The 22946-nt window shown below is 48.3% G+C and overlaps 1 protein-coding gene across 6 annotated transcripts in view; it reads left to right on the top strand.

The window, feature by feature from the left end:
- Positions 1–22946, top strand: part of PRICKLE2 (prickle planar cell polarity protein 2) — a 314675-nt gene that overhangs the window by 256651 nt on the left and 35078 nt on the right. For all 6 annotated transcript variants that reach the window (XM_073901500.1, XM_073901501.1, XM_073901504.1 and 3 more), the window contains 5 exons: positions 1731–1844; positions 4902–5039; positions 8831–9034; positions 12139–12325; positions 17530–18402. In XM_073901500.1, the coding sequence (XP_073757601.1) occupies positions 1731–1844; positions 4902–5039; positions 8831–9034; positions 12139–12325; positions 17530–18402 (1516 nt within the window). The remainder of the gene's footprint in view (positions 1–1730; positions 1845–4901; positions 5040–8830; positions 9035–12138; positions 12326–17529; positions 18403–22946) is intronic.

Raw genomic sequence — 22946 nt, 5'->3', positions numbered from 1 at the left:
GACTCCCCTGTCAAGTGTCTCCAGTGATTTCCTTTCCTATTAGCATCTGTCCCTAAGGTTCTGTCACTAGCGTGGGAATGACAAAGGGGGATGCTGCAGCAAGGCTTTGCTAGAAGCAGTCTGTCAACTTGGGGGTGAGGCCCATTCCCCAAGACACAGGCCTCTGCTTTCCGCCTGCACTTACCTGCTACAGCGTATGATACACGGATTCCTCTGAGCATAAAGCGGGGTGCCGGTCTCTGATGGGCCCATGGCCAGCTCCTCATCCCAAACTAACTCATGATCTGGCTTTCATTTCTTCTCAGAGAAAGGGCTGGTAACCTGTGGGCTGCTTTCAAAACCCAGAACCCTTCCTTCGCATCCCAAGACGTGGCTCCCTGCCAGGTGCCTCTAGGGAGGGGTTGCAGGGAAACCCCTGTCTTGAGAAAGCCAGCTAGTCTGAGCAGTCTGTTTATGGTTGCTTTTGGGCTCTGCTTAAGACAGTAATACGCACACGATGGTGAATGGTTACAATCATGTGTTACCAAAATAAAGGTGGCTTTCTCATTTTTTTTTTAAGGCCTTGTCATTGCAAAGCCTTTCCTTCCCCCCACCTTTTAAAAAAGTTATGATTTCGTTTCTGGAGATCAAAGTAAACAGAGCTTTTGTAGCTCTTTGCCCCAGCCTTCCCAAAACATGTATTCATGTCCAGGGCTCCCTAAACTCAAGGGAATTAGACCAAGTTTGTGGAGTGGAACAAATATAATGAATTTAGAGCCTCAAGTCTTCTGTCTTCTGTGTCTTGTTGAATGAATGCCTTGTTTCGCAAGAGCTGGTCATGATGGTAAGAGATAGTTGAAAAGAATTTTCCATGATGTCATCTGCGCTTGTGGGATTTTTTTTCCCCCCTCTCCTGTATAATAGCATACCTTCTGTTTTGGCCAGTTTTTCCTGACCCTAGTTTTGCATACAGCTGGATAGTGGAATGTCTGTTTTCGTTTCTCAGGCAAAATTAGATGCCTTCCCAAGTCTTTGTTAGAGTTGAGTGAGCCCCAGAAAGTGCAAGAATATGTCCTAACAGCCATAAACAGGAGCATTCTGGGATGTGCAAAACTACTCCTGTCAATGACGATTTTTTTAATTACATACTCAGTATCCTAGATGTAGTGACTCTCTTTTCGGACAAATGGGAACTGCTACCTGCCCTTATAAAGCGCTCCAAACCTAGAGGGCTTTTAATGTAGGTGGAGGCTGAGGGACCCAGCAGCTCAGCGAGTGCCAGAGCCTGGCCCTGACTCCAGGGTGAGGCAGGCACTGACACATCCCTCTGACTAGGGAGGCACGGTGCATGCCGGAGACTCACAGAGAAAATGGTAAAGTTGCTCTGTCTCTCTGTCTCTGTCTCTGTCTCTGTCTCTCTCTCTCTCTCTCTCTCTCTCTCTCTCTCTCTCTCTCGGAGGGGGAGCCTGCAGACAAAGCTCTACCCTCTGGGTTCCCCCGCCTATTTGCTGAATTCTCTTTTTCTGGGAAAGTTTGCTGGCTTTATTTTTCCCTTTCAAGAGAGGGAAAGCCCCAAGATTCGGGTGACTCGCCCCACTCTTTCTTCAAGGATGAATTTGTCTGCTTGCAGTGAGAACCGCAGATGCTGTTGAGTTGCAAAGGGTGGAAAGGACAGGAAGTCAAATGTGTGCTGGGATCCTCTTCCCGGGGAGTGGGAATGGCCAAGTGACCCATGTGCTTTCATCCTGCAGGTTCACCAGTACTACAGCTGTCTCCCAGAAGAGAAGGTTCCTTACGTCAACAGTCCTGGAGAGAAACTTCGAATCAAGCAGCTACTACACCAGCTGCCGCCACATGACAATGAGGTAAGGGGCTCGCGGGGGCCTTATGAAGACTTGTCTTAGAAGCTTCTGTGAATTGTTACCCTCTTCATAATCAGAATGCTGTGATCGGTGAGGTCTCCAAAGAAAAACTCTGGCCCTTCATTTTAGGATTTAACTTCCTTAATTAGAGCCAAAAGAAACAGCCCGACACTTTCTGGAGTGTTACCGAGAAGCAGATCTCATTATGGACCGGATTCACCTCTGTGTCTGGCGCTACTAGCCGTTTTGGGGTGTCCAGGGAGCCCTAAAAGTTAAAAGCTCAAGCCCAGGTTTTCCTAGTTGAAGAAGAATATGCTGGTTGCCTGAGTCCCTTAGCTGATTGCCATTCCCCGGGCCAGTTCAAGGTCAAGCCCTGCAAAAAATGTGATTCTCTGGCATTTTCATGTTAAAGAAGCGTGCAAGTTTTCCACATTATGCTGCAATAGAAGTCACATATCCAGATTTGCAGCTCTGAACGTCTGTGTTTTTGTCCTTGAAAGGCCAACTTGGCAGGGTCCCCATTTGAACATGTGTTAGGATGGCTTGCAGGCTATCCTTCTTTTCCTGAACCTCAATAGAAGACACAGTAATTAGGCATTTCTTAACTTTGAAGTCAAATTGCTCATAAAGGGCAATCCATGAATACATTTTTAAAAGATCACCCTGCTTGAAGGGCTTAGGTTTGTAAACTAGAAATTAATTTTTAAGTATCTGGTTTTTTAAAAATAGCTATCCTCTAGAATTGAATTGTCCACCTAACTGATTGCATTTTAAACGATTTTAAATTGAAGAGAGAAATAAGCCCTCTAAAAAGCTGGACCCTAGCTCTCTACCGACTGCTCTCACCCACAAACCAGATCTCTGGGGAAATTGAGTAGGTGCTATTTTACTCTTTATCTTCCCATATTCAGATCAAAAGGGGTAATTCAACAGCCTCAAAAATAAATATGCGTAAGTGAAGCAAAAGCTTAAAAACTGAAGCAAGTCCCTAGAAAGAGAGCCATGATTTCCTGTCACCCATTTCCGACTTCATAAAACAAATACTAACAATGTTTTCTCCTTTAAACGCGAGAACAAGCACTGTAACCCCATGCCCAGTTAACTAATTTGGACGTGAAAATGCGGGTTTTTACAAGCAGGAGGGGAGTGCCTTTCTTTAAAAGCACATCCATAAAATGTCAGTGGTGTAACCATACATTCTGGGCCAGTCAGGTCACAGCGGTGGTGCTTACGGGGACATCCACAGGACGGCTTTCTTTTAACACTTTTTTACTTGATAGAGCAAGGTGATCTGTTCTCTGCTTTTAATGATTTATTCTGTTTACAGTTAACTGCAGTTTTTTGAAAAGAGACCATTCAAATTCCTTCTTCCTGTTGGAGAGAATTCCTTCCAAGTGACCCAGTGGGCAGATTTCACCCACTTGAACATGGTCCTTTAGAGGACAAAGAGTGGTTCTAAAGTCAGTAACTGATCTTTCCCTCTTTTGCTCAGATGAAGCAGCTGGTTTTCCAGTTAGGATGCAACAGTTCTGCTCCAAAGATTTCCCACTAAGTGTCATATAACAAACCATCTGAGCATTTCGCCTAACCTTTCCGCCGTTACTGCAAAGAAAGACAGGACATGGAATGAGGTCCATGTTTCCCAAAGCCTGACAGACACAGGACTTTTTGGGTGGTGCAGAGGCGTGGCAGTAAATGAAAGTGAGCCACATAATAAGAGAATCACTCCCTTTTAAATTGTGCTTCATTCCTCCGGATGGAGTGGTTGAATCAGCCCCAGGGGGCGGGGGGTGGGATTTCAGTTTGGGCTAGCAGTTTTCTCACACCTCTCCAACTCATACCAGTCTCCACTTTTTAAGTAACCGTGTTAAGAATCTCCGTTTCAGGGACACCTGGGTGGCTCAGTTGGTTAAGCGACTGCCTTCGGCTCGGGTCATGATCCTGGAGTCCCTGGATCGAGTCCCGCATCGGGCTCCCTGCTCGGCAGGGAGTCTGCTTCTCCCTCTGACCCTCCCCCTTCTCATGTGCTCTCTCTCTCATTCTATCTCTCAAATAAATAAATAAAATCTTAAAAAAAAAAAAAAAAGAATCTCCATTTCAGGATCTCCCCTGAGCAGAAGTAGCTAGAATCTAACAACCTGATTTCATTCTCACATTGTTTTGTTTTACGGTCACCTTCTGGTTTTTGTAGGTGATACTGACTTTTCATTTATAATCATAATATACTTTCTTTTTAAATAAATATTCAAGTTTTAAAAAGTGATACCATTTTAAAAACAGTATTAATAATAGTTGGAGACTATGGCAGAATTCCCGCAGTATGTGTTAATAGGAAAGGCCGGGAAATGCTGGATTTGAGTGTCCATAGTGTCTGTCCCTTAAGGCCATGAGTTTCTGTGTTTATCAAGAAGGCAAATATCTTAATGCAAGTGGATGGATTAGCCAAAGCCCAGTGGGCCACCCTTTCCTTCCTGCACACAGATAAACATGCAGGGACTTCCGTGAAGCAGGGCACATACCTCTGGACCAACTCCTTCACCTCAAGCCTTTGGCTCCCCGTTTTCCCAAAACGTGGCGGGAGAACAGAAGCTGGGAGCCCTCTGACCACTGTTCTGGCTCGCTGGCCTGGAGCCATCCTTTGGTGTCAAGGATCACTCACATGGACAGAAAGAGGTGAACGTATCAGGACCCCACAATCCATTTGAAGATCCACATCATTTTTAAAGTAGGAAAAAGTCCCAGATCTTGACTAGTGCCAGAGCTCCCCGACATGATGTGGATCTTCATGGGGCAGTGGAGCAGATAGTAAGGCTGGGGGACTGTTACAGAACCTTGAGCCTGCTCATGACTTGGGCTCTGCTCATGACTTCGGCGCCTTTAGAGAGCTCTTTTATCTGAGGTAGAGAAACGTCCACCAGCCCCAAGCCCGCTGGTGGGCCAGCGCAGGCCAGCGCTGTAAAGCTGAGTGGGAGCACATTTAACGAGACTCTGGGACATGGGCTTCAGAAATCCCACGGAGCGAGGGCAACGGCCTCCATGACATTCTCTGTGTCTGTCCAGGTTCGATATTGCAACTCCCTGGATGAGGAGGAGAAGAGGGAGCTGAAGCTCTTCAGCAACCAGAGGAAACGTGAAAACTTGGGTCGAGGGAATGTCAGGCCCTTCCCAGTCACGATGACAGGAGCTATTTGTGAACAGGTGAGCATGGATTCCAGGGAGCGGGGAGGAATTGTGCTGGTATCCTGTCACGCATTCATTCCTGCAACAGCCGTTTCATAGAGTGCCTACCATGCGCTAGGCACAGTTCTCGCTCTTGGCGATACAGCGGTGAACAAAAGATGTGAAAGCTTTTGATTTTGCCCTTGTAAGGAGGTCCATTCTAGGGGAAAAAGTCAAACAATAAAATAAAGAAGAAAAAATACAGCAGGTGTGGGGAGCTTGCAATTTTCAGGAAAGTAGCCGGGCAAGGCACCACTTAGATAGTGGCCTCTGGGGATGACTGGGTGGCTCAGTCGGTTAAGCGTCTGCCTTCAGCTCAGGTCATGATCTCAGGGTCCTGGGATCGAGCCCTGTGTCGGGAGGGTGGAGGGGGTGGAGTTGGGGGTGTGGTCCCTGCTCAGCAGGGAGTCTGCTTCTCCCTCTCCCTCTGCCCCTCCCCAACTCATGCTCTCTCTCACTTGCTGTCTCTCTCAAACAAATAAATGAAAATCTTTAAAAAAGAAGAAGGTGGCCTCTGAGCAAAGTCTTGCAGGAGCTGAGGGAGTGTGTCCTGCAGATGGCAGAGGGTGGAGGGAACAGGCAGCTCAAAGGCTGGAGACAGAAGCATTTCTGTTGTGTTCAAGGAACAGCATGTTGGCCATTGTCGCACGGCAGAGGGAGTGAAGGGAGAGAGGTAGCAGGTGAAGTCCAGGTTCATAGAGGGCCAGTTGTGTAAGCCATTGGAAGGAGATGGGGAGCCATTTGAAGGATTTAAGCACAGGAATGACATGATGGATTTATGTTTTAAAATGAGTCCTTTAGAAAATGGAATTTGCCTGGACCATGGGATCATCCCAGGACCATTTAAAGGGGTGGTAAAGGGTCTTCTCCTTGGGTTTGAGGGTTCTTTAGTGAAATGCATGTGCCCCCCCAACCCTGCATTCTCCCCAGGGCCTCACTGAGTTGGGTCTGGGGGTTGTTTTTCCTCCTACTCTCCTGCAGAGTGCTCAGGGCACAGTGGCAGAGGGTTTTAAAGAAAGAAAGGTGGAAATGCAGGCTGCCTGGGTTCTCCCTGCCCCTCCTCTTAAGCCACAGAGCCTTCTGGTGCTGACCATCATTTTTGGCACTGCTCTTGGCTGTGCTGCTCTTTGAAAAGCCTCCTCCAGTTCCTTAAGCTCTTGAGGAAACCATTCAGGTGCTGAAGATACATGAACTGGCTCAGTGAGGAGAAATCGAGATACTACCTGAGGGGAGTGGGTGCCATTTGGTGGCCCTTTTTTGAGATTTCAAAGGCATGGGGTGAGAAGGTTCAGGTGGGTGGAATGGAGATGCTACTTCATAGGGGAACCACAGGACCAGAGATTGGGCAGTGGAATCTTCACCCTTGATACTCACTCTTGAGATGCAGGTGGTCAGTGGTTAAGATGTGAGATTCAGGAAAAGAAAAAAGGAGGGGGGCACCTGGGTGTCACAGTTGGTTGGGCAACTGATTCTTGATTTCAGCCCAGGTCAGGATCTCGGGGTCTTGGGTCTAAGCCCTGCATCAGGCTCTACACTCAGTGGGATTCTGCTTGAGGATTGTCTCTCCCTCTGCCTCTGTCCCTCATCCGCCCACACTCTCTCTCTCTCTCAAAATAAATAAATAAATCCTTTAAAAAAAAACGGCATCTGGGTGGCTCAGTCGGTTAAGTGTCCACTTCTTGGTTTCAGCTCAGACGTGATATCAGGGTAGGGAGATCGAGCCCTGCATTGGGCTCCCTGCTCAGTGCGGAACCTGCTTGAGTTTCTCTCTCCCTTTGCATCTGTCCCTACTCCACCACCCCCCTCTCTCTCTAAAATAAATAAATAAATACTTTAAAAAATGCTAACAACAGTTTAAAAAATAAAAAGAAAAGATGTGAGATTTGGTGTCCTCGCGTCAGGAATTCTGTCCCCCTGAGATCCGTCTCCTGGAACCAGCCCACCTGCACTCTTTTAAGGAAAAAGGAAGGTTGGACATTTCATGAGCGGGTGTCAAAAGTTGTGTAGAATAGTGACAGAAGCACGGAGGCAGAGAAGTTTGACTCATGTTTCTGCCAGATGACCTTGACCATGTTACTTTTCCTCCATTTTGTCATCTGCAAAATGTAGGTGACAAATGCCTACATCATGGAATTAAGGTGAGGATTGCCTAGGATTCCGTACTGTTAAAGCAATTGAACAAGGAGGCCATTACACTGAGATGTGTCTGACAGCTTTATAACCTATGTGAGCAAACCAAAACCTAAGCCAAGGGCAGTGTCTTAGTATTGAGAAAATGACACTTAAGACCAGCCAATTGCCAATAGGCAGCTAGGCTTTCTCAAATTAAGGCAACCACTTAAGCTACAGCCAGTCAATTAATTTCCTTGCTTTGCATCCCTGTCTTCTCTATAAGCACCTCCCTCCTGGCTCCAGGTAGGTGGAGCCCTCCTAACCACCTTCTGTTGGGTGCTGCCCAATTTAAATCTGTATTTGCTCAAATAAACCCTTGAAATTTTTAATGTGCTTCCGTTTATCTGTTTATCACTGTGTCTATCCCAGGTCTACTCATGTTACAAAAGGCAAGGATACTACTTTCTGCAACAGTATTTTTCTTTTGTCTGGTCACTACCTTAATGAGCTCCCAGAGACTGTTCCATGAGACCTTTATTTCATTTCCTATGAAACGTTTAATCCCGTATGATGGCCATGGTGTGGGAAAGGTTTAGAGGTATCTTTTCTACTCTTTAGACATTGTCCCCAGAGCCAGCCACTCACTTAGGGCCATGGAACTAGATCCTCAGCCTGTGAACCTCATGGCCAATGCCATGGTCAGCAGAGAGCCTTTCCCAGGACCCCACCACCCTCACACTTTACTCCTCCCTCAGAGGCCCAGCCTCAGCCATAACATAGGTTATCAGAGATGCTGCCTTGTTCTTTCTGCATTGGGAAAGGAACTTTGGAACATGAGTGAGAAGATAGGAAAGGGGGAGAGAAGCCCTTTCCATGGTGTGGCCTTAGAAGTGGTACCTTTTCAGTCAAGACTAGGTAAAAAGATGTTAGAGAAAGCAGACTGAAAACATGCCTGAAAGGCTTTGGAGAAATCATTAAAGTACTTTTATGAACCCACTCCCTCTCCTATCTTTTTTTTTTTTTTTTTTAAAGATTTTATCCTATTTATTTAACAGAGAGAGAGGGAACACAAGCAGGGGGAGTAGCAGGCACAGGGAGAGGGAGAAGCAGGCTCTCCGCCGGACGTGGAAGTCAATCCCAGGACCCTGGGATCATGACCTGAGCCAAAAGCAGACGCTTAACCGACTGGGCCACCCAGGTGCCCCTCCCTCTCCCATGGTACATTGCCCCTAATGCACCCCTCCCACCCCCTTCTCCTTGTGGTGTTACACTCAGCTGTGCCTCCGGATGGAGTTGGGAGCTTCTAGAAGATACGGACACCTTCACCACGGGTCAGCTTGCCCCCTGCCTGTAGAGCTTCTGCCAAAGGAGCTTTTCTGTCTTTCCCACCTTGTGAGTCCTGATTTCCTCAGTGACTTTAGCTTTGTCTTCCTTGGAAGGAAGGAGAGTGGGAGGGCAGGCAAGCAAAACCCACCCTGCTGTGTATGTAAAGCAGGTAGCACAGTGACTAGCTTGAAAACAAGTGCACAGCCACCCACCCTTGGTGGGAGTGGTGGGCTTTTATCCGGTCGGCTCGGCTCGTGGGGGCCCCCCCCCCCCCCCCCCCGACAGACAGAGACTGGCTGGTGTTTGTTCTGACGTGTCTGTTTGCCTCGCAGTGCGGAGGCCAGATTAACGGCGGGGACATCGCCGTGTTTGCGTCCCGTGCGGGCCACGGCGTTTGCTGGCACCCGCCGTGCTTCATCTGCACCGTCTGCAACGAGCTGCTGGTGGATCTGATCTACTTTTACCAAGATGGGAAGATATACTGTGGCCGGCACCACGCCGAGTGCCTGAAGCCACGCTGCGCAGCCTGTGACGAGGTCAGAGCATGCTGCCCTGCCCCGGCGTGGCGGGGGGCGGGAGGGGGGAGGCCCCGCCCATCGCCCCTCCGTCTGGCCATAGGCCATACTTTGTCCTGTGCTCTTCTGCACAGAAGAAAACCAGAGGCCGCTCCACCTTCTTGCATTACACCTCGCAGGAGAAGCACCACCCCTCCCCGGTTGCTAGCAGGTCGCCATCTCCTGGGCATCCAGGTCGGAAGGCAGTTTCTGTAGCTGAGAGTCGCCGGCACTAGGGCAGTCCCGAACTCTCAAAGAAGCATTGTGCAGTTTTCGATTTCAGCCTGGGTCCCGGGGAGTAATCATTAGTAATGCTGTGGCACTTAAGTCTTAAAAGAGTTGGGATTCCTGAGCTTCAGTGGGACATGTTGGTTTGAGAAGAGAGACATTTGGTGGCACTATTTCGTTTCCCTGTAACTGACAAAAGTTCTGATGGGGATTCAGGAGGCAGGTGCATACTCCCTTAGGAGAGTCTTGTCCCACGCTCTGAGAGGTATCTGAATTGGCTACCCCAGGTCAGAAAGCAGACTAGAACACCAAGCCTGTGCCTGGTGTTTTCTCCCACCACAGGCACACCCAAATCTGATCTGTAAACTGCAAGAAGAGAAAATCTGCTTTGGCTTCAAAAGTTTGGAGCTTATATTTCTATAAAAAGTTTTTTTAAAAAAGTTGGGAGGAGAAAAGAGAATATTCCAAACATGACCACTTTTATGGGACTAATTTGGGAAAGATCTTGGATAGGGGTTTCCTCCTGCACAGAGTGGATTTCTGGTTCCATCCCACCCTGCAAACAGCAGTGTGAGCTTCTGCAAGCACCACTCCCCTTTTCAGCCACAGCCCACTCCTCCCTGCCTAGGAGGGGTTCACTTTTCCTAGGAGGAAGCTGACCAGCCTTAACTAATTTGGTTTCTAATGCTGATGGTGATGTTCTGGAGAGACCCTCTAGATGGGTATTTGGGAAACTGAATTCAGTTCCACCTGAATTCAGGCAGCCGCTTTACCTTCATGCCTCAGTTTCCACTTCTGGAAATTAGTGCTCCTAATACTTTATTGTTATCTAATGGCAAATAGAATATGATGATTGAGGTTTTTGAAATTTTTGTTTATTGAGATGTAATTCACCTAGCATAAGGTTCACCCTTCTCGGGTGTCCAGTTTGGTGGGTTTTAGTATATTCATAAAGTTGTGCAACTCTCCCTGCTGTCTGATCCCGGACATTTTCATCACCCAAAAAAGAAACTTCGTATCTATTAGCAGTCCCTTCCCTTCTCCCCCTGCCCCTGGCAGCCACTAATCTGTTCTCTGTTTCTATGCATTTACATATTCTGGACATTTCACATAAATGGAATCAGTGTGTGATCTTTTGTGAACGTGATCTTTCACCTGGTGTAATGTTTTCAGGGTGAATCCGCGCTGTAGCTTTTCGGCACATTATTCCTTCCCAAGGCTGAATAATACTCAGTTCGTGTGTATAGGTCATATTAGGTAGAGCCATTTGTCAGTTGATGGACATTTAAGCTCTTTCCACTTTTTGAGTATTATGATCAATGCTGCTATGAACATTCATATGCAGGTTTTTGTGTGGACATATATTTTTCCGTTTTCTTGAGTATATAAGTGGGAGTGGAATTGCTGGGTCACAGGGTAATTCTGTGTCCAAGTTTTTGAGGGAATGCAGACTTTCTTTCAGAGAAGCTATGGCATTTTACATTCCCACTCTCAGTGAAGGAGGTTCTAGTTTCTCTACATCCTCAACACTACTTTTCATTAGTCATCTTAGTGGGTGCAAATGATATCACATTATGGTTTTGATACGTCTGTCCTTAATGGGTAATGATGTTGAGCATCTTTCCATGTGTTTATTGGCTATTTGTCTATCTTCTTCTTTGGAGAACTGTATATTCAAATCCTCTGCCTGTTTTTTTGTTTGTTTGTTTGTTTAAATTGAGTGATTTTTCTTTTTATTGTGGAGTTGCTTGTATATTCTGGATACTAGTTCCTTATCAGATACATGCTTTGCACCAATTTTCTCCCATTTTGTGGTTACATTTTCACTTTCTTGATGTCCTTTAAAGCACAGAAGTGTTTAATTCCGATGAGGTCCAATTTATCTGGTTTTTTTTTCCTTTTGTTGTTTATACTTGCAATGTCCTAGCTACGAAACCATTGCCTAATCCAGGTCCTGAAAATTTACACTTGTGTTTTCTTTTAAGCATTTTATAGTATGTAGCTCCTTTGGTCTCTGATCTCTTTTGAATGAATTTTTGTATACGGCTCGGATTCATTCTTTTGCATGTGGTTATCCAGCTGTCCCAGCCACATTTGTTGAAAAGACCATTCTTTCCCCATTGAATGTCCTTGCCATCTTTGTGGATAATCAATTGGCCATAACTGTTTGGGTTTGTTTCTGGACTTTCCATTCTCTTCTATTCATCTATACGTCTGTTTTTATACCAGTACCACACCGCCCTGATTACTGTGGTTTGTAGTCAGCTTTAAAGTCTGTGCTTGGAAATTTTAAAAAAAGTCTGTATTAGAGGTCAAAACACAAATGCTTCTGTGGGCAAGGCAGGTTTTGTACACGAAGGTGACTCATTTTAAGACAGCAGTGAGTGGTGAAAAATATGACCGAACTGGAGAACTCACCACTCATCTAGCAGTCCTCCTTCTCAAATACTATGTTTTCAACAAAGAAACCAGGAGTCTAGGTGTTAAAATGACATAGAAAGATGTTGCATCAGCCAAATAAGACACGTATGTGTTGTTCAAAGTGCCCACGAACCATCAGTGTCTGGTCTTGCTTTATATTCTTCAGGGTAGACCTTTATTTCTCTTATTAAAATGTGGTTCAGTTAATATCTGGGCAGGCCAAAAACTGTGGTTAATTGTGCTCTAGGCAAATCCCAGTATGCTAACTGATATCAATATAGAATATTCAAATACAGATAGATTTTTTTATTGGGTAATTTGTGGGAAAGACCTGTTTTCCCATCCTTCTAATTTGGGGTCACCATAGCTCTTCTCCGGTAAAGTGCATTCTCCTGGCTGGGTCTTAACCACTGATCCTTTGGCTTCCCCATCTCTAGATCATCTTTGCAGACGAATGCACAGAAGCTGAGGGACGGCACTGGCACATGAAACACTTTTGCTGCTTCGAGTGCGAGACGGTGCTTGGCGGCCAGCGCTACATCATGAAGGAGGGAAGGCCCTACTGTTGCCGCTGCTTTGAGTCCTTGTATGCAGAATATTGCGACACCTGTGCCCAACACATAGGTGAGGCAACACTTGGTACTCAGCTCAGTCCTACTATGACTGGGTCTCCTTGGCGTCTGGTGTAGTTAGAAGCCCTTTAGCTCTCAGCTCATACTGGCTTAAGCGAAAAAAGGGACTTTCTTGGCTCACTTTACTGGAAAGGTCAAGGGTGTGCTTGCTTCAGGTAGGGATGGCTCAAGGGTTCAAAGTCTGGAGGGTTTTCTATCCTTCGTGTCTCAGCACTGCTTGCCTTCTGTTGGCATCGGTAAAAAGCAAGCTGCCTTCACATGCTGGCTAAGAGGACTTCCCAGTTATACATAATCTTAGCACTTGCATTCTCAAAAGGAGTGAGGCCACGTCTGTTCTAGTATCCAAATCAGTTCCTCCAAATAGGAACCTTATCATCCCTGGTTTGGTCACGTGTGCCACCCTGGAAACAAGACAAGAGGGTATTTCGGTTGGCCTGCCTGAGTCATAGGCCCACCCCTGAGATGGGGTTATGGGATGTACAGCCCCACTACCAAGGGGAGGGAGAGAGGTCCCAGAAGGAAACTCTGAGGGAAAATGTAAACAGATGTCTTCCACAGCCTCCTTGGAAAACTTGAGGATCCACAGAGGGTGGAACCGGGATAGTCCTCTTGGTAGGAAGGGGTAGTCAAGAAAACCAAATGGTTTCTGGCAAGCATGTCTTTAAAAAAAAAAAAAAAAAACTCAGCAAAAGCTGACCCAGCCAAATACAAAGCAAGAGAACCTGAAGTAGCTTATAAGCTATAAACTCCCCAAAGATGCAGCAGATCTGAGATGGTGGAAATCATTTTCCCTTCGCAAATAACCGATTTGTTCAACCCTCAACACTCTTCCAGATCATGCTGCATCTGTGGCTTCTTCATTCAGCTCGCCTGTTCTGGCACCTTCAGAATGAGCCACCCTTTAAAAAGGAAAAGAAAGAGCTAGCAGGGGATGAATGTCTGGGGGACCAGCAGCCTGCTCTTCCTGTGGCTTGTGCACGTCCAAGAAATCTGCTAAGAAGCTGCCAGCTTCTTACCTCTAGTGGGGAGATGTGGAGATGATCAGCCCAAAATGGGAGCCCATTTTGCCCCATGTCAAGGATTTTGTCAGGAACCAAAAGAAGTGACTTTGTCTCCCTGCTTCGTCAGAAATGATCTTTTATTCAAATAAAAACCTAGCTAGTACTTTGGAGAGCTTTGGGAGCTGATAAAAAAATCACAGCTTTGCAGACAAGGCACTTACTGTGTGCTCAGTGGTCCTTTGTTGTTGGGCAATCTGTCCCCGCAGACTCAGATCTGCTTCCATGACGCCTTTCGGAGCTGGAGTCCCTGCCGGGCCTGGGGTTCAGCATTGCTATGCAGCAGTATTATCCAGCGGTATTCCCTGCTGGAGGGCCTGGGTGATGTGCCCGTCCACCTTCCCCTAACCCCTGACTGGCCTCCCCCTCTCATGGCCTGATGCCTCAACCAGGGACCCACCAGTTTTCATTTCTCACAAGATCAAAACAGGGAAACAGACTTGCTTCGATGCTAAGAATTATGAAATGGGGACCTCGATTTGGACAGGTGGCTGGCCACATGAGGAGGGACAGGGTGGGCTGTGTCGGGGGGAAGATGGTGCAGCTTTCAGAGCCAGCTCTGCTGTTCGTGGATTCTGGGTCTGCCAGTAGGCGGCGAGGGTACGGACAGCTCACCTGCCGCCAGGACACCTACTTCTCGCAAGTGTTGCTGTTTCTTCTGTCCTTTTCCATTGGGGCTTAAAAGCCTCTCCAGAAACTGCCACTTAGAATGTTTGCTCAGCAACTTGGAAGAGAGAAAATCTGTCTGTCACCACAGCAGGTCCACCTCAGAAGCCCCCTCTGTTTTCTTCTCTTTCTCTCTCCTTCTAGCTATTTCAGGACTTTGACAGGCACTGCCTTCTCCTCCCTGTTAAATCCAGAAAAAGGCATCAGCGTTTTACCAGAGAGGGGGACCTCTGTGGCCTGCAGTATTATCACTGCTGCAGTTAAAATGTGGTCCCTGATTTTTTTTTTTTTCCCTTCCCCTACTTTTCTGTGAAACCTCATTTTCCTGCAATGGTGAAAGGGTATGCTCTGTCTGTCCTGCATACCACCATCTCCTGGTGCTTTGCTCTGACCCTATTATACAAATATTCCGTATTTATACAGCCACTCAGAGCGGACCCTGCATCAGGCAGCCGTCGCTAGGGCAACGGTGCTTTTGCCCGCGCACAGCAGAGTAGACAGTCCTGTAAACAGACTGTGGCTAGAGCAGCACTCGACACACACACGCCCTCCAAGAAGGGCTTACAGGGCTCAGAGGGGGGAATTAAAAAGGAACGCTTAGATGTGGAACAGCAGAGCCCTTTTCCAGATGTTTCGAGTTCAGGACCAGTTCAGAGGACCATCTGACATCAGGGATGTTGATCAGGGACCACACTGCACTGCCTGCTGGGCCGTTTTGTCACCCGCCTCCCCTCTGCTCACCCGACCCCCAGCCCAGCCTTCTGCAAGGCCCCGTCCCCAGAACTGGGCCCCTGCTGCCACATCAGAGCATGCGTCCTTGCAGAAGCTCGGAGAGGCAGCTGGGGAAGGACAAATACGGGAACCGGGCTTCCTGCGTGCCTCTGACAGGGAGCGGGTGAGCCTGCGGCTGCCTGGGATGTGGGGCAGCCGGGGGTGAGCACAGCCCTCTTCAGGGGAGGGCAGGGAAGACGGAGCCAGCCCCAGAGCTCGCTCTTGGACTGCATCCAGGCAGTGGCCCTCAGAGCAGAGAGGGAGATGGGCAATCAAGGCGTAACGAAACTAGGAGAAGAAGAGCAGTGAGAGTAGTTAGCAGATACAGGTCTAGGCACTCTGCACATTAACTCACAACAACCCTGTGAAGTCAGAACTGTTATTATCCCTGTTTTACTGCAGAGGGGGCTGAGGCACAGAGAGATGAAGCCACTTGCTTAGGGTCACACAGCCGCAGAGCTGGGATTGGAACCTCAGCAGATGGCCTTCAGCAGCTCCATCACAACTGATGGAGAATAGAAGGGTGAATAGAAGTTAGTTATGTAGACTCCCTCTTACCCTTTACAGGAAGGAAAGAGAGAAAAATAAAAATGCTGGAATGGGATGCAGCTGGGATGCAAAGCTCCCTTCATCTGACTCCTCCTCACTGACTCCTGAAGCCCCACTGTGCAGGACTCCAGAGTTCGGCCTCCCGCACTGCTGCCCTGCTTCCTGCTGGGAGCCTGGGGACCAAGTGTGGATGGAGCTGCAGCTCTGGGTCCCGTCCCTAGCCCTGCCCCGCCAGCTCCCACTCCTCCCAGGAATGCTCTGTTGACAGGGAGTGCATTTCCACAGTGAGCACAGGAGGCCGGGACAGCTGCTTTGCCTTTTGCCCTTTGTTCTTGCCTTTCCCTTTAGAGATCGTTCTCCAGTTTCTTATTTACCACCTCTCCAGACAGGGCTCTCAGAGTGATTCCTGGAAGATCCAGGCTCAGGACTGCTCCTACTAAAGGTGGAGGTTCACACTAGTACTACATTTCTGCAAAGATTTTTATTATCAGAAATCAGGAGTCTTGCAAAGGTCCCCTTCCATTCTGCAGTACTTGCATGAGACTGCATAGCCCACAGGCTCTCCCCAGTGCATTCAGACTTCCATCCTGCCAGCTTAGCAGCTGCTGTCAAGAGAACCTCCCTACGTCACTATCTTAGTGACAGTCCCAGGTGACTCTCCCATTGGACTAGTGCAGGTCTTGCACCCACGTCTGAAGCAGCCACTAGGGTGGGAGATACAGTTTTTTTACTAGCCAGTAGTAGGTCCAGGCATGGCTTTAGCCCTGCCCAAAGCTCATGGCCCAAGGGTGGCAAGAAGGTGGTGTCCTTGGGGGCGCCTGGGTGGCCTAGTCGGTTAAGCGGCTGCCTTCGGCTCAGGTCATGATCCCAGGGTTCTGGGATCGAGCCCCGCATGGGGCTCCCCGCTCAGCGAGAGCCTGCTTCTCCCTCTCCCTCGGCCTGCCACTCTGCCTACTTGTGTGCTCTCTCTCTCTCTGTCAAATAAATAAAATATTTTTAAAAAACCAAAAAGGTGGTGTCCCACAGGGAGATTAAGTCCTAGAACCAGCAGGGGGCAGAAGAGATGCTGAGAAGCAAGAGCACTTGGGCCCCTGGGAGGTTCCTGCAGGGCAGGTATGTAACAAGATTATGCAAACCAGGGACAGCCCTTGCTTGGGGAGGAAATGTGTTTCTTCCTTTCCTGATGACATTAAGCAAAGGGTGTGCGTGCTTGTGGAGGATGTCTTTGATGAACCACACCCGAGTTTTTCCTTACCAAGTGTTGAAATCCACTTTTTTCTTTTCCACTAAACTGTTAAAGTGATTTCTTCATCTGAATGGCCTGTGCTGGTAAGGGATTCAGGTCATCCATTCAACATATAAAGAGCCCCTCTGATGCATCAGGCCATGTTCCTGGACATGCCACAGAAAATTAATGACTCTGTTGTCCTAGAGCTTTACTTCTGGCAGGGGAGAGAATTAATAAGCAGATGCACATGTGTGGTGGTGCATTGTCAAACAGTGTTCGTGCTGTGAAGAAAACCATAGCAGGTCAGGGTGAAGAATAGTGGAGAGCATGCTACCAGGTGTGCAGGAAGACTTCTCCAGGGAGTTGGCATTTGAGCAGACGCCCAAGGAGAGTGAAAGAGAAAGTGTCAGTGTCTCGGTTAGGAGCAAGACTTCCGGGTACAGATCTCACCTGTGATTCCTGGTTGTATTGAGTGAGGCAAGTTATTTAACCCTCCTGTACCTCTGTTTTCCCATCTGAGAAATGGAAATAATATTAGAAACCTACGTCATACAGTGGAGGGGTTAAGTGACTTCACCTATATGCAAAGCATTTAAAGCAGTTTTATATCATGTGTTAGTAGCATTATTATAATTTTGTCTGGGAGAATCTATTCCAGGCAGAAGGATTCATGGACAGGCCACGTTGATCTAGTTTTTTCTCTGCTCAGAGCAAATGAGTTAAGAAGCAGCTGACTGGTAGAACAAGGGGGCTCTCATAATGGGACATGAATACCATTTATGTGAGGTTCTGATTAATGACTTATTGTTATTTTATTCTGTTGTATCTGGAACCCTGAGCCAAACCAGGATGCTGTGTGTTTCACATCATAACACAGGACTCTGAGCAGCTTGTCAGCCTCTTCCATGTCTTTTCCATCCCCAGGGATCGACCAAGGTCAGATGACCTACGACGGCCAACACTGGCATGCCACCGAGACCTGTTTCTGCTGTGCTCACTGCAAGAAATCCCTTCTGGGGCGGCCATTCCTCCCAAAGCAGGGCCAGATATTCTGCTCCCGGGCCTGCAGTGCCGGGGAGGACCCCAATGGCTCTGACTCATCCGATTCGGCTTTCCAGAACGCCAGGGCCAAGGAGTCCCGGCGCAGTGCCAAAATCGGCAAGAACAAGGGCAAGACGGAGGAGCCCATGCTAAACCAGCACAGCCAGCTGCAGGTGAGTTCCAACCGGTTGTCGGCCGATGTGGACCCCCTGTCACTGCAGATGGACCTGCTCAGCCTGTCCAGCCAGACGCCCAGCCTCAACCGGGACCCCATTTGGCGGAGCCGGGACGAGCCCTACCATTATGGGAACAAGATGGAGCAGAACCAGTCCCAGAGTCCCCTGCAGCTTCTCAGCCAGTGCAACATCAGAACTTCCTACAGTCCGGGAGGGCAGGGGGCCGGGGCCCAGCCTGACATGTGGGCCAAGCACTTCAGCAACCCCAAAAGGAGCTCATCCCTGGCCATGAAGGGGCACGGTGGCAGCTTCATGAAGGAATGCCGCGAGGACTATTACCCGGGAAGGCTGAGGTCCCAGGAGAGCTACAGCGATATGTCCAGTCAGAGCTTTAGTGAAACCCGAGGCAACATCCCAGTCGCCAAATACGAGGAGGAGGAGGAGGAGGAAGGGGGCATATCCACGCAGCAGTGTCGGACCCGCCATCCAATCAGTTCCCTGAAATATACCGAGGACATGACGCCCACAGAGCAGACCCCTCCAGGCTCCATGGAATCACTGGCCCTGTCTAATGCAACAGGTAGGTTCTGGTCACCTAGAAAATAGAAAGCAAGAGGCAATAATCTCTGAGTGACCTGAAGCTTGTCTTCAGGACTTTCATGTTGTTCCTGCCATGTGCCTTCCTCCAGAAGGTTGTTCGGGAGGGGAACCCCAGTTTCAGATGGTTTCTGTCTTTGCTCGTGTTCCCTATAAGCAGGGCCTGGGACAGGTTGAGGGCGGGCTTCCAGGGAAGGGGATGAGAGAGACAGGCCAGGGTTGGGGGGGGGGGGAGCCAAGCAGAGAGTGCTATCTGGGCTGGCGTCTGACTTCAGCCTGGCCCCACAGGGGGCTCTGGAGGATGGGTTGCATCGTACAGTTGGCTCCCTCTTGGGACAAAGGGGCTGACGTCCCGCACACCATGTCTGCCAGTCACCGGCTTTGGGCTGCTAGAGACCAGCTCCGGGATGAGGTTGTGGATGGGGGCAGGGGGCATGGCAGGTACTGCTGCCCAAGGAGAACATTCAGGAGAAGAGGCAGCTGTGAGCTGGAGACAGTACTGACAACACCGGGTGGTGCTTGAGACACCACAGCACCCATGACAGCTTCCAAGGCTGTTCCGAACCCCAGTGTCTCGTTAGGGAGATCATTTTAATGTACAGATAGAGACCAAAGAAATGTGGATGGACGGGAGAAGACAGGCAGGCTGAAAAGGAGCGAAGGGGGAAGAGAGAGACCATCCAAGGCCTGCTTTCTCCAGACAAATGGTCCAGCCCATTTGCCTGTGAGGACTGATGTGGAAGTTCTCTAAGATGGCGCTACACAACGTGCAGTCTGCACATGGAAGCTAGCCGCAGCCTGCAGTGAGAGAAGTACTAAAAATGACAGTGTTTAGGAACTCTTGGAACAGTTTGACCTTGCCATGACGTCCGAGTGCATGCTCGGTGGGCTCGTCTTCCTGGTCCAGGTACGGACCAGTCAGGGTGTCGTGCAACCCACGAATGTGTTGTGTGTGGCATGTGCTGTGTGTCAGTCATACTCAGGAGGGTCACATATCCTTCCACGGTGGATTGAGAATAAAAAACGGGTCCTTCACCATGGACAGCTGAGAAGTACTGTCCTGAGATGCACTTCCCTTATGGGCGGAGCACCTGAGGAGGGAGACACACGTCTACCCCTTACATCAGGGACCCCAGAGTCCAGTGGGTCTTGGTGGAGCTTGTCATAAACTTGTGCATGTCAGCCCCTGCTCAGCCCCAGCTGGTTGTTGCCGTGTGCAAAGATATTTATTCATCTAGCAGCTATGTAGCTCTTACCCCGTGCCAAATTTGGTCCTACGCACTTTATAAATATTAACTCACTTAATTAAACCCTCCCAGTCCTAGAAAATGGATAGCCTATTAAGAGTCTCATTTTAGAGTTGAAGAAACAAAGCACAGAGAAGTTGAAGGCTTTGCCCCAAGTCACCCAGCTTTTAAAAGATGGGGTGGGGATTTGAATATGTGCCTACGACCCCGGAGCAGTGCTCTTAATCATAACAGGTTGCCAAGTTCTCCAGACAAGTTAAACATGTGGATTTTTAAAATGTGAAGTCTATGTAAACTCTGCTAGACAAGCAAAACATGTCTCTAAGTCATAGGGTGTCCTACAGGGGGGTTTTAACCCTTATCCCTCCCAAACAAGTTCACGTCTGTGTTCTCGTGTGTCCTTGGGGACAAATAGCAGGTATCTTTACCCTCATGTTTCCGATGAAACAAAAATGAGGCCTCAGTGACTAAGCACCTTACCTCATGTCATAGAAGCGAGCAATTGGTGCTGAGTGATGACTGCCTGGCTTTCAGCCCAGTTTGTGCTATTCTTGAAAACTTTATATGCTATAATTATTTAAGAGGCCAGGAGATAAATAGGTAATTCAGCCTCTGAAGCAGCGTTTCTCGAAGCTAGACTCCCTGCATTCGACATTGGCTGCTTGGTTCAAACATGGAATCCAGGACGTCCCCCGAGACCTCCTGCATCAGACCCTATGGAGGGGGGACCCAGGAAGCTACATTTTCACCAGCTCCCTGCTGATGGTGATGCAGCCACTGTCTGAGAACAGCTGTTCCTGGGCTTGTCTGTTTTGACTTTATTGTCCTCATGCGGTGACTTAGGAGAAAATCAGGAGATCTGGGTGTTGGGAAATACTAGAAAGGCCACGTGATTATGTTTGAAGAATATACCATCTCGGATCCCAAAGAAGAGGCATGGAATTTATCCCTATGATTTTCTCTGGGCCCTTGGGCAAAACACCAAATGCCCCCCTCTGTCTCAGATTTGGGGGAAGCATCCCAGAACCGTGTCTGATACTGCTAAAAAAAAAATGCCTGAGATCAGCACTGCCCAGTGAAGCCAGTAGCCACATGTAACTGTTGAAATTTCGATTCATGAAAATTAAGTGAAATTAAAATTTCAGGCCATCAACTTGCACCAGCCCCATTTCAAGTGCTCAAGAGCACTAAGCAGAATTTGAAATTACATTTAATTTCACTAGCCACACGTAGCTAGCGGCCGCCCTGTTGGGCAGCCCAGATGGCGAGAGGGAGCTGGTAGGATGACCCCAATTTTAACCCCATCATTAGTCTCTGTGGAAATTCTCCCATGAGCCCCAGTTTTTCAGATTGTCAATTAATGGTTTGGAGTCCCAGTTCAAATCTAGCCTTTGTCGTGTAGGAGCTGGGTGGCCTTGAACAAATGCTTACATTCTGTAAGGCTCAGTTACCTCATCTATGGAATTTAGTGAATAATAGTACTTCCTTCGTAGTGTTTTGGGGAGGAGTATATGATAATGCATGAAAACTCATTAATATAGTCTTCAACGCAGAGGACCTTCTATAATGGTTACCTGATACTTGTTATGATTGCATTTTTATCATGCTGGCATCTTATCCCAAGCATACTGGTGCGCAGCTTTGGCCTCCAGGAATGTTTTGGCTACTGACATCTCCCAGCATCCACCAGCTGTGCAGGTTTGCATTTTTAGGTTTGCAGATGTTCCCGTGGGACCCTCTTTTTTTTTTTTTAACCAGCATGCGAAGGGCATGAGAAACAGGGAGCTGAAGAAATGCATTCTGTGCCCCTGTGTTTCCATAGATCTGTCAGGCACAGCTGTGTGGAAGAAAGATTGCAGCTCATATTCGAAGCACTGCTTCATCCTTGGTCACTGGAGCAAACCTTAAATAGCTTTCCAGATCCTACGCTGCACACACACACACACACACACACACACACACACACACACGCACACATGCACGCACGCACCCCAAAGACGTCATATTGACTACACTTGGAAAGTCGGTCGTTTTGCTGCCAACCCCCACTGTTGCATTTAAATTTTGCTAGAAAATTCCCTCGTCTTTTGAGAAGGCAGTGCTCAGAACTGTGTATCTTTAAATCCTGGAATCCTAGTCTGTGAGTAACAAGTATGTGTCATAGAAGGCTTAGTCAAAACACCTTGATCCTTAGGTGAAAGCTAGTCTTCACGATAATGGATTTTTTTTTTCCTTCCGTAGTCAATAACTCACATTATTGAACAAGTTTGTAGTGTTTAAACTGGCATAAAGCATGATCTTTCTGTAGGCAGCATTTTTCCTTTGAACAGATCTGGAGAAACAGCCCCAGTTGACTTGCTAGCCTTTGATCTGGGCTTTGGCATCTCCTGGTTTGTTTAGAAATGGGAGCATACTGCCCCTTCTCCCTGGAAAACACCGGCCATCCGTTATGCTCACGCAGAGTGAGTCAGGTGAGCACAGTCACTCACCATTGACACGAGCACTGTTGGAGCCTTGCAGAAGCTCTCGAACTCTCCATTGTCTAAACGTGCTTGCAAAGCAGCTTGCAGCCTGGGTGATCACAGGATTGCAGATAGTAATAACAACAGCGGCAACAGGCTGGGTGTTGGGGTGTTGGTCACGTACTAGGTACAGTAATAAGGGCTTTGTGTGAACTAGCTCCCCATATCTCTATGAGGTAGACACCGTTGTTACTCCCATTTTATGGATGACTTCAGTGAGACACAGAGAGGCTATGTAGCTCAAGACCACACAGCTTGGAAATGGAGGAGCAGGACTCAGATGCACGCATTCTAGCTCCAGGCCTGTGCCCTTAACCCCCGTACCATGGCACACGGGGATGGTGATGCTAGTAGTAACGGGCGACAACTGTAAGACCACAGACTGTGGTCTGACATGATGGTGATGTCACATGTAACATCTCTCCAAATCCTCGTAACAGCCCCGTAAGATAAGTCTGATTCTTTTCCCCGTTTTACAGATTAGTAGACTCAAGTCCAAGGGGGTTATGACCTCCCCATGGTCACCACTGACAACCAGGACCTGAACCTGGGTGTGATAATCTGCAAGGCCCTTACTCTCAACCACCTTGGCATAATCCCCACAGGAAGGGTCATGGTCACAGTCGGGATATGCACAGTGACTCTATCTGAAGGGACCAGGATTTCTTTTCCTGTCGCAGCCAGTCTGCCGATGTCCGTCTGGCCCTGGCAGGGCTGGAGCAAAGCTGGCAGTCCGAGGTGACCTTCCTGGGTCAGGG

The sequence above is a fragment of the Callorhinus ursinus genome, unplaced genomic scaffold, assembly GCF_003265705.2.
Source record: "Callorhinus ursinus isolate GAN/ISIS: 27379988/994484 unplaced genomic scaffold, GSC_fseal_2.0 scaffold15, whole genome shotgun sequence".
Lineage (NCBI taxonomy): Eukaryota > Metazoa > Chordata > Mammalia > Carnivora > Otariidae > Callorhinus > Callorhinus ursinus.
The sequence above is the reverse complement of the archived record's forward strand: the minus strand, read 5'-3'. Positions and strand labels throughout refer to the sequence as shown.